At 41.3% G+C, this 12413-nt stretch overlaps 1 protein-coding gene across 1 annotated transcript in view; it reads right to left on the bottom strand.

The window, feature by feature from the left end:
• Positions 1 to 11986, bottom strand: part of LOC145412979 (uncharacterized) — a 61092-nt gene extending 49106 nt beyond the window's left edge. The window contains exons 1-2 of the mRNA XM_080282802.1: positions 11857 to 11986; positions 5457 to 6352 (exon numbers count right to left, since the gene is read on the bottom strand). Of these exons, the coding sequence (XP_080138928.1) occupies positions 5457 to 6352; positions 11857 to 11986 (1026 nt within the window). The remainder of the gene's footprint in view (positions 1 to 5456; positions 6353 to 11856) is intronic.
• Positions 11987 to 12413: the final 427 nt, after the last annotated feature.

Raw genomic sequence — 12413 nt, 5'->3', positions numbered from 1 at the left:
ATACTTAGCTTTTCACACCATGCTTCCACCAAATGAAGCCTCTCTCCATTCACAAGCATATTATACTGTACTGCAAGTCACCATTTCTCTCAACGAAAGTCAAATTACTCGTCAACATTTACTTAAAAAACAATGCCACTGTTCACTCTTAACATGCAGTATGGCACCAGCTTCATACATCAAATCTGATATACTCAACACTTCCTCAGTCATCACCAACCCCATTCCTTCTTTTTGTACTGTTAGGTTTGACCTCTCACAATTCCATCCTGAGATACCCAGGACTACCAATGAGACATCACACAAACTTGTCTCCAGCTAACGCAGTTACTAAACTGCTCAACAAACATTAAAACATCCATTTACTTTTACATACACTTCACTACCACAATAAATCCTCTACAGCACAGAACAGTTTTCCACACACATCCTACATTCATTAAACCTATAATCCATCCCTCTTCACCTCATCGTACACTTTCTTCTGATCCATAATTGCCAAAGATACCTAACTGTCCTTCTCAGATGGCTTCTCCACTATCTATCCTTGTACAAATAGCTAACTTACACATCCTCCTAAATCCCCAAGTCCATAGCTCACCATTCATTCTAATATCTCTATTATTATTTTTCCAAATCTTCCCCACAATATTATGCAAACTTACCCTATGATATTTTTGCACTTGCCTCAATCATATTTATTTTTGCATGTAAGGGCAGTCACAGCCTGCTTCCACTCCACTTATAAACTCCACTCATCCAAGTTTTCCAGCATATTTCAAACAAATATTTCATTTCACTCTCCACTCTGTTTATTATCTCTGCTCATACCTCATCAATATCTGCTGTCATCCCACTCTATATCTTCACTGCACTCTTCACTTTTGCCACTCCCATATTCCCACATACTTGTACTGTATCTTACTCCTTTTTATGAGAACCACTAAAACTAATCATGTTTACCACTGCTCTGCTCTCATCATTCTCGTTAAGCAGTCTTTCGGCATATTATTTCCACCATCTCCTTTATTTCTCTTCCTTTTGTAAGCATTCTTCAGCTCTTATCCCTTATTATTTCATATTGTTTCCCACACTCATTTTTACATTTTTCCACCCCTCCTATTTTCTTAAGTTTAGTCTCATTTTCCTTACTATTTTTTTACCCCTCTCTCTCTCTTCATCAACCAATACACAAGTACTTACTCCAAATACTGTATACATTCTCTCCTTTCATCAGAGCTCTTTTCATGCATCCACTTACAATTTTTTTTTTTTTTTCACTGTTGTTTCAGTCCACACATCTGAATAAGCTGTTCCCTCCTAGTAATGAACACAGTACTCATGTAACACCACAAACGAGTTTTAGTATTCCTAACCAAACACTCTTGTATGCACTTTGCAAGTTTTTCATATCCACATGTTCCCAATTTATTATTCTTAACTTCCCTAATACCCTTCACTCATATTCATCTGCCATTATTCTGTTTCTCAGCTTTTCCACATCGTCTTTCACTCTGAGTAATCATCTTGTCTCTTATCCTCCAAGCTCACCTCAATTTCATTTTGCATACCACAATCATGCAGTCAAATATCTTCACCCTTGTATCAATAATGTTCCTGAACATACAGTACATATCATCATCATCAGTATCCACTCCCAGACTGTCCCATATACACAGAAGCGTAGAGACTCAGGGCTAGGCTACTCGGTCCCAACATTTAAGGTGTTTGTGACCAGCTTCACTCACCCACAAGTACAATTACATGAACAAGAAACCCCAAACCACCCCTCAGAAAAAAAAAAAAAAAAAAAAAAAGGTCATACTGTAACGCAATAATTTAATAATCTCACTGTCATACTGAAAATACTGCATCATTAGTAACTTAAAGAAAAAAAAAAATCTTACAATAATCACTGGTGGTGGTGGCACCAGTATCTGTGAGTCTGATGCAGAACGATGTAGCATCTTCGCTTGACTTTTGGCTTTTATGTCCTAAGTAGCATATTACAATAAAATACAGTCATCAAACAAATTACAATGTATAAGTTAATGTTCTGATACTGGGATCATGGCATCCCAGAAAACTGCAACTGCACACCAACAGAGAACATTTGTATTCAGTTCAGTAGCTCCTGTATTACAATAACCCTACTGTATTTCGCGGGAAGAGCTGTCATTCAAGTGTAATAGCACAAAACTGAGCATGTACAGCCAAAATTCTAGAAGTCACAATACAATATTCTATAACCACATCAAACTACAAGTTCAATAACACCAAGCTTTACTGGTAACTCTTCCACCACTAGGATAAACTGGAAGTGTGAGTGACGTAAAACCCATACTCACTCAACTACAGGAAACACTTTATCTCTCTCTCTCTCTTGTCTCACTTTTCCTCTTAACAGATTACTACTTGACAGTATAGCTACATATCACTTATAACATTCTTCTAGGGTACCATGCGATATTTCACTGCATTTAACAAGAAGCAAAACGTAAACATATTGCATTGTATAGGTATTAGTATCCTAATACATAGACTAAATAGCTGTCTATGTAGAAATTAGAAATTGTGAACTACGGCAATAATATACACCCGTATCAGTACATTCTGAGCCATGAGAAAGAAGGCAATGGAGCTGGTTTATTATTTCAGAATAATCTCTCAACTGATGGATGATGTAGATGGCAACACATGAAACTTACAAGTTTCTTGAAAACCCTTTAGTAAATGATTTAGTTCTTGAAGCAGGAGGTACAAATCCCAAAATAAAAAGGATACATTTTAAGAATACAGAGGAACTGCAAACAAATGATGGAACATAGCTGTAAGAACAAGGGGAGATGACACAAAGGCAGCCAAACTGAATAAAACCACAACAAGTTAAAGAATGAAGATATCCAAAAGGTCAGACAACAGATGTGGAAAAATTCTAAGGACTAAAGGAAGCCTGAAAACATCAAAGCGGTGACTAGTCACTGGCAGACACAAAATACAGATATCTGTTCTATAAAATTCCAATAGGACAAACAAAAGAAATATTATGTACCAATAGCAAAAGAATTCTACATAAAGCTTTACAGAAATAATATCAACTCCAAACAGGAACGGATAATGCAGTGGTGGCCACAGTGATCTACACAATGATGATAAATGAAACAACAACAGCTTTGAGAGGAATGAAGAGGAGCAGGTCTGGAAGTGATGATGGTCTTATTCTCGATGCAAATAAGTGCACTGAGTAACTGATGATCATATGAAATCCTTAAAAGTCAAAGAAGTCCCAAAGTCAAACATGCACCTACAAACTGTTTCACAAAAAATGAAGCATAATGAATTAGGCTAATATGGAACAATAATGTTACCAAGCACCACTCAGGTGTCTCATGATACAGGGAAAGAGGAGCTTAATGACATTTTACTGAACCCATGAAGAATGAAGAAAGGGCTGGCTGTCCTTCCTTCCTCCCACAAGGATAACTAACTTTCCATAAAAATAATTCATAACCATATACAACTATATAACAATGAAAAATAAATGTCAAAACACTGAATATGACATAGCAATAATGGCAGTACATAGCAGGCAATGGGATGGCCCTACAGGGGTGACTGCTTGCCTGCAGTTGATGTGTCTGTTTGACTAGGCAGACTGGGGTTATCCAACAACAACATTGCTGGCAGAAAAGTTATGGCAAGCAGAAATACATTTTACACATACACTTGGCACCACTTCATGTTTACGGTATACAAAACACTGAAATCTTATAATAAATTCACTTACATTTATATAAGGCTATCTCTCAATCTACAGCCAGACACTTAAATCCCATCAGTGGTGGCCTCATCACCTTGTCCTCTGCCATTTGACTCCCCTACCTCTAACTCACATAGCCCTCTCTCGTATATCTTTCTATTCCATCCCTCCATCTCCATAGATCTAACCCTGTTCCTCATCCGTTCCATCTTACTCATATACATTATTCTGGTCAGTCTCTCATTCCCCATTCTCTTCAAATGGCCAAACCATCTCAGAGTAGTTATGTCTTTTAGTGCTTTTAATCACATCCACATCAATACTACAATGCTCCTTTACTTCCTCAACTGTCTGTCTAGCTCTCCATGTAATACCAAATGCTCATCTCAAGTAACTCATTTCCACTGTTCTCAATGTTGATTTGTGTCCTTCAAACAGGGTTCAAGCTTTGTTTCCATATGTTACACTTGCACAAACTTCTATCTATCTATCTATTGCCAGACGCCTCAATCCCGTTTGGGGTGGCCACAAACAAATCGCCTCCAAGTCGCCCTGTCCCCCGCCATTTCACTCCCCTGCTCCCAACTCACACCCCCCTCTCTCATGTATCTCTCCACCCCATCTCTCCACCTCATCCTCAGCCTCCCCCTCCCTCTTTCCCCCTCCACCTCACTCACATATACTCTCTTCGTCAGTCTTTCACCCTCCATCCTCTCCACATGGCCAAACCACCTCAGTGTGTTCCTCATAACGCTTCCTATCACATCCACATCAACACCACAACGCTCCTTTATATCCTCATTCGTCAGCCTGTCTCTCCATGTGACTCCACAGGCTCCTCTTAAATAACTCATTTCCACGGCTCTCACTCTTGACTTGTGTCCTTCCAACAACGTCCAAGCTTCACTTCCGTACGTTAGAGTTGGTATCACAATACTGTCATGTAGTAACTTTTTCACTTCCATGCTCACTTCCCTGTTTCTTATCACTGCTTTCAAAGAACCAGCAACCTTTCTTCCCTGCTGTACCCTTTCAAGCACTTCACCCTCCAAACCTCCATCCTTACTCATCACACTACCCAAGTACTTAAACGTACTCACATTTTCCAATTCCTCACCTACCAACCTCGCTGTACATTCACTGACTTCACCTCTCTCAAAGACCATCACTTTACTCTTCCCTACATTCACCTTTAGATTCCGTTTCTTACACACTCTCTCAAACTCATCCACCAAGCCTTGCAGCTCTCCTTCGTCTTCAGCATTCATCTTTTTGTGACAAAAACCACTAAACAAATAACAATATACATTTTACTGTGAAATGTGTCAAATACAGGTCTACGAAATGATGGGTGAATCGCATAATTCTTACAAAAAATACAGAGTATTATAACAGGCTAAAGTTAAATGAAAAATATTGTTCAAATCTTTGGCATGGTTCTCTCAGGTGAATAAAAGTGTTGGCAAAAGTCATAATCAATTCCCAGAGAGCTCCAACTATCAACAAAGGGTAATTCATCCTATGCTGGACAACCCAACTTTTAGCTAAAGCCAATGGCAACCTCAGAACTGGCTGTATTTTGTAATCCATTTTTCACAGTGTTAGATTACCAGTATTACATTCCACCCCCCAGAAAATCTGCTCTCAATATCTACACTTGATACTACAATGTAAAATATCTCTGAATGGTACTTACTTTTTTTCCTACTTCAGCACCCTCAGGCGATGGTCTCATATTTTCTTTGTTGTCTGCAGGTCGTCTTCTGGGCGGGACTGGAGGTGGGGGCTCGTCGGATGATGGCGTTGAAGCAGATGAAACAGTAGTTGCTGCTGATATCGATAAAGAATCTCCATCTTCTGACAGAGATGACACTGACATCTGATGAACAGAGAGTGACTTGGGGCGGGAAGCTGATAATGGTGCCATAGGGACTGGGGGACCATAAGGAGGTGGAACATGGGGAGACATGCTACCTGGCAGAGAGGAAACTGAGCTGGCTGAGCGCATTACTTGAGGAGGTGGAGGGATACCAAGATCTGCTGGATCTTCATAAGGGTAAGCATATCGTGGTTCAGAAGGTGGTGGATACCTGGGGTCTCCTGGGGGATGAGTGAGTAGATCTCCAGGGTATCTGGGATCACTGCTACGTCTCCCATTATAGTGTGGGTTAGGTGGTGGGTCGTATCTTCGTTCTCCATACTTGCCTTCCTCCCCTGGGGGATACCCATGATAAGCAGGGGTTGCAGGTGGGGGAGGTCTGTAAGGTGGGGGTGCACGATAAGGTGGTGTGGCTCGTAGGGGTGGAGGAGGGATAGTAGTTGTACCAGAGCCACAGACTTGAGGGCTGAATGGTGGGGTAGGGTGCTGAGGGGACCCATATGCACTAAACTGCCCAGGGCTTGAATGGTGACCAGGTGCACACCCAGGGCTAGAGAGATTGGTTGGTGGGCTGACTGGACTGGTGTGAACAGTTTCTGCCAAATGTGTACCTTCACGAAATCTCCGTTTTAGCACCAAGTACTTTTCTCCTCCTTCCTGACTGATGTTGGCCAGAGTGTTCACATACTGCTTGAACTGGTTCCTTGCAGTTTCTGTAAGTGGAAAATAAACAAAAGATAAAACATGTTTAATTCTCCTCTTACAGCAGTACAATAATGTACTGCTATACTGTACAGTCAACCCTCCATTTATGAGGCTGATGTGGAGATAAAAATTACTGTGTAAACGAAAACACATAAACTGTGCCATACGAATCATTGTTATTTGGATAATGAGGCAGAACAATATCCCAGAATTTTCCCAAGGTCCCAGTTTAATGTTACCAGACTATTTATTCTATCTGTAACCAGACACCACGATCCCACGAGGGGTGGCCATTTGTCTCTGAGTTAGTTGTTTTACAGGGAAGGGCACTAACCATCCACCAACGCACTTGCTGACAAGTGTGGGAACACATATGGGTTGATTATATGGTTTACCACCCAGTGTTGTAAATCAGGAAACACTCAGTGTAAAGCCACCTGAAAAGGAAAGAAGAGTGATAAAAAGCAACAGAAAAGCTGGAAGAAACAGGATGAGAGGAGGGTAGCCAGAAAAAGCATGATAAAGGTGAAGGAAGAAGTAGGCAGCACTATACCAAGTGAGTGGATAATGGTCATTACCACCTACTATAACTACTGTAGTGTTACCGTATTTATTTCTGAAACATCTATCTATCTATCTATAGCCCGACGCCCTAATCCCGCAAAGGGTGGCCGCAGACAAAACGCCTCCAAGTCACTCTGTCACCCACCATTTGACTCCCCTCCCCCCAACTCACCCCCCCCTCCCTCATATACCTCTGAACTCCATCCCTCCAACTCATCCTCGGTCTACCCCTCCCTCTCCCTCCCTCCACCTCACCTACATACACCCTCTTAGTCAGTCTTTCATTCTCCATCCTCTCCACATGTCCAAACCACCTCAGTGTATTTCTCCTAATCTTTTCAACCACATCCACATCTACCCCACAACGCGTTCCTTCACTTCTTCATTCGTCAACCTGTCCCTCACGTCCTCCACATGCTCCTCTCAAGTAACTCATTTCCACTGCTCTCCTCTTGACTTGTTCCCTTCTTGCAAGGTCCACGCCTCGCTTCCATCGCCAGGGTAGGGATCACAATACCATCATGCAGTGACTTCTTAACTTCCATACTCACCTCCCTATTTCTCATCACTGCTTTCAGTGTACCAACAACCTTCCTTCCCTGCTGTACCCTTTCATTTACTTCATCCCCAAAAGTTCCATCCTTACTCATCACACTACCCAAGTACTTGAATGCACTCACATTCTCCATATCCTCACCATCCAACCTCACTGCACACTCTGTGACTTCATTCCTCTCAAACACCATAATTTTACTTTTGTTTACATTAACTTTCAGCTTCCTCCTCCTACACACTGTCCCAAATTCATTCACCAAACCTTGCAACTCCCATTCATCTTCACTCAACAATACTGTATCATCAGCAAACAGCAACACCGGAAGCTTCCAAATCTCACCCTCATTCATTAGGGCCACCCCTACATCCACTGCCCTACCTTGAACCTCCTTTACAACCCCATCCATATATATATTAAACAGCCATGGAGACATTACACACCCCTGTTTCAGTCCCACATTGAGATCAAAGAACTCACTCAGCTCACCATCCACTCGCACCGTAGCCCTAGCTCCCTCATACATACTCTTCACAGCACTCAACAATTTCCCCTCCACTCCATATATTCTTAATACCTTCCACATACCTTGCCTATCTATTCTGTCATAAGCTTTCTCCAAGTCCATGAAGGCAGCATACACTTTCCTTCCCTTCTCTAGATACTTCTCCACTAAACATCTTAGAACAAATATCTGGTCTACACACCCTTTTCCCTTCCTAAATCCCCTTGTTCTTCTCCAACTAGCTCCTCTGTCATATGCCTACCCCTATCAATGAGTATTCTACCATATATTTTACCAGTCACACTAAGAAGGCAAATACCCCTATGGTTACCACATACTTCTCTCTCCCTTTTCCTTTGTACAGAGGAACAATTATACCTGATTTCCAATCCTCTGGAACCCTTCCCTCTTCCCAAGCCAATCTACACACAACTTCCATATCCACTCCCACAACAATCTCACCCCCATACCTAAGCATTTCACCACACACTCCATCAATTCCTGGGGCCTTTCCCAGCTTAATCTTCTTCATCGCTTCCACTACTTCCGACCTACTGATCTCTTCCTCCCTCCTCTCATCTCTTCTTCTCCCAGCCATTCCCCAACCACTTATACTCACACTGTCCTCACTCTCTACATTCAACAAATCCTCAAAGTGCTCCTTCCATCTCCTCACTTTCTCTCTTCTCCACCAACAATCTATTATTCCTATCTTTCACTCCCCTACTATTTCCCCTTTCACACTGCCTTACTTTCTTTATCTCCTTCCAAAACAATTTCTTACTCTCCCTCCATTTCACACTCAGATTCCTCCCAAACTCTTCATCCACTTTCTTCTTACTCTCCTTCACCAGTCTCTTAACCTCCCTTCTCCTGCTCACATATACCTCTCTCTTCTCTCTCTCATCTTCTCCCCTACCTCTACTCGCCAACCATTCACCATATGCCTTCTTCTTTTTGTTCCACAGCTCGTTTCACCTTATCATTCCACCATGCTGTCCCTTGCACACCCTTGCATCTCCTCCTCACTCCACAAACCGCCTCTGCGCTGCGCTTAAACATCTCTTCCGTGAATATCTTACATACGTCTTCCACCCCTTCCATCTGCTCTGGCTCATACCTTCCCAATCTTTCTTCCACTATGCTCTTATACTCTGTCCTTTTCTCACTATCTTGCAATTTCTCCACTCTTCTCACAGGAGCTGTTTCCTCCTGTCTTCCCCTTCGCCTCCTCAACCACTTTCTTTGCAGCTCTACCTTGGCCATCACTAAGTGATGGTCAAAAACTCCATTCCCCCACCCTCTCCACACTCTTGCATCCAACACTTGTCTTCTCATTCGCTCATCCACACACACGTAGTCTATCATTGCCTTTCGTTCAACAAGTTCACCATCCATCCTCCTCATTACTCTCCATGTATACCGGTGGATCATCTTATGACGAAAGTAGGTGTTGGCTATTGCCAACCCCTTACCAGCACAGATGTCCACCAAAGCACTACCATTCCCATCTACTTCAGCTGGCACACCCCACTGACCAACCACTCCATCCACTCGTACATTCCCAACTTTGCCATTCATGTCTCCAATCAACAGCACTCTCACGCTCCTCTCAAACTTGTCCATACATGCTTCTACTCTCGCCCAAAACTCATCTTTCACTCTTGCCACTCGATCCTCTGTTGGAGCATACACACATACAATCGCCCATGCTTGTATACCTACTTTCATCCTCACCCATACAATCCTTGCACCCACTGTTCCATACTCTCTTATATTCTCCTTCCACTTCTTGCTTATCATCAGACATACTCCCTCTCTTGCCCTCTCATTCTCACTGACTCCCGCACATATACCTACACCGTATTCCCATTCTCTCATCCTTTCACCTTTCCATTTAGTTTCAGTCAATCCACATATATCCACTTTTGCATCCTCAAGCACCTGGACAATCTCTCTCTCTTTCACTTCATCATTCATTCCTCTCACATTCCACGTTCCTAACCTCAGAATGTCCTTTGTCCGTTCCTTAGTCGTCAACGTATGGTCCGTCCGGGTCCGAGGCGCTTTATTTGCTTTTTTAGTTAGTTCTTTTTACAGGGTGGGGCACTAACCCACCACCAACCCTTTTAGTCGCCTCGTACGACAAGCAGGGATACTGGGGGAGTATTCTTGAAACCCCCCTAACTGAGTAATATAAATGACCAAAAACAAAGTAAACTCCTCTGAGCAACAAAAGTCAAACAACAGGCACAGACAAAAAGCTTACGTTTCATTATGGATTACACTATTCACTCCAAATTTTTAAATTTAACATACATTTCTCACTTAATATTAATTATGTAGAGGGTATTATTAATTACGAACTACTATATGACAATATATATATATATATATATATATATATACGGAACACATCCATGTTATTCTCATACTATATGGAACTTATAACGTAGGCTAGTGAGAACTGACTTAGTTGAACTTAACAGGTATAATATAACTGCCATTAACAGCCGAGTGATACCGATACTAAGATTAAGACCAAATGATACCAAGAATGGGAATGAAGAATGTTTTCATGGTTAGGTTAGGTCCTATTAGGCTTAGTTTAATGGCCCATCCACTTTCTGCAAGCTTAAGACTGCTGAGGCAGGTTTTAGTGAGAATTTTAAATCCAAACAAAATTTGGCCAATTTTGACAATACTGTATATGGAAAGTGTCACCAAACTGGAAATCAGCCGATCATGTGGTCACATTTAACTCCACTTGGCTTTATCATGCCATGATAGCTCTGCCATCGATATGACTTAGCCTATGTACATTAAGTTCACATCCAGCAAACTGCTTACTTCACCACAGGAGCCTAGCCTATATTTCATCTTGGAAGCCAACACACTGTATGTGTTTACATTAAGGAGAAGTCAACATATCGTCAATCAGTCAAAATACCTCAGGAGCAACGTTGACTAATACTGACTAAGATTCAGTTCTGTATTGACTTCTGGTCCTCATAAACATGGGTATCAGCACAATAATCAGTATACCGGTATGATACCAAGATCAGTCAGTGTCGTGGCTTTTAATGTCGTGAAAACCTGCCTCTGATGTTCTATAATTACAGCAATGTCAAAATTATGGATTTCTGCATCACTTAAACCTGTTCTTTTGGCAATCAATTGCAATTTTACTGAAGAAGACTAAAATCCTGGCAAATAGGAGAGGGTGCTTTCCCAAATTTTCACACAACTGTGTCTATGGAAGTCAATTCAATTTAGCAAATGAACTTTTGATCCAAGTCACAGTATGGTTTTACTAACTTGACTCCTACACAAACGAGGTAAATGCTTGATAAATAACAGTAACATTAATAACTTAAATCACCTATACAAACAAAAAGTCTACATCACAGTTCTTTTAGAGCTGTATCATGAGATACAAAGTATTTTAAGTGCTGCAGTTAGGGTTTTCACTAGTTGGTGAAAGCTCCAAGTCAACGAGCCTGGTATTAGAGATATACAAATAACACGCGGTAACAGTGGCTATTCATATCATTCATGGCTATGCCCCTGTACTTTCACATCAATCTACCCTTGCAAAACATAAAGCAAGATCAACAATCAGTGTCCATCAAGCAATAACGATAACGGTATTGAACATGAGTCACCTTTAACTGATATATCAAATATAGGGAAACGGTGAATTCTGTCGCATTTGTTTTATTGTCATGGCTTTAAACGCATTTCGAAAATATCCATGGACGTTTAAATATCAACATTTAGTCGAATTAAATGTCCGAAATGTAAATATTTACAAAAATCAGCTGACTGCAACAGGTGAGATTCGAATGTAAACATGGCTATTTCAGGATTATAATATATATAATGCTTACCTTTTCCCGCAGGATTTGTTAAGAAGACCTTAAAATGCTTCACTAGTTCATGATTTGTTACTCTTCCACCCCGGGACACCATAAAATCCTTCACAGCCTCGAGAGTAAATTCGTCCACCTGAGATGCCATTACTGTTGTTTTGGGTAGTCAGAAGAGCATCGACCAATCCACAAGGCGCGCCAGATTTAAACGATAGTGTCTGCACAACTGAGAATTTAGTTTCTCATTGCAGCATTTTTAAAAAGTTAGTACACAGTTCTCATTACTTGTAAATTCTCCCAATACTACCCCTTCAGCACTTAGTTTGTGGCAAGTACGAAACACTGCCGTGTGTGTGTGCGTGGCGGGGATGTCTCGTATCTCAGCAAACATATGCGTATGAAGTGACATACTCTCTTTACTTTCCAAGTTTATATTTCTTTCTTATTCTTCTGTCCGATGGAAAAGTACGGGAAGAATGGCGGCGGATTGTACTCATTATTAAACACACAAAAATTTATACGTGGGACCACATAGCCTCCATAATCAGTAGTGTTCAAGGATACTACACTACAAA

The sequence above is a fragment of the Coenobita brevimanus genome, chromosome 94 (assembly GCF_032717465.1).
Source record: "Coenobita brevimanus isolate Jiangsu-jjx chromosome 94, ASM3271746v2, whole genome shotgun sequence".
NCBI classification, from domain to species: domain Eukaryota; kingdom Metazoa; phylum Arthropoda; class Malacostraca; order Decapoda; family Coenobitidae; genus Coenobita; species Coenobita brevimanus.
The sequence above is the reverse complement of the archived record's forward strand: the minus strand, read 5'-3'. Positions and strand labels throughout refer to the sequence as shown.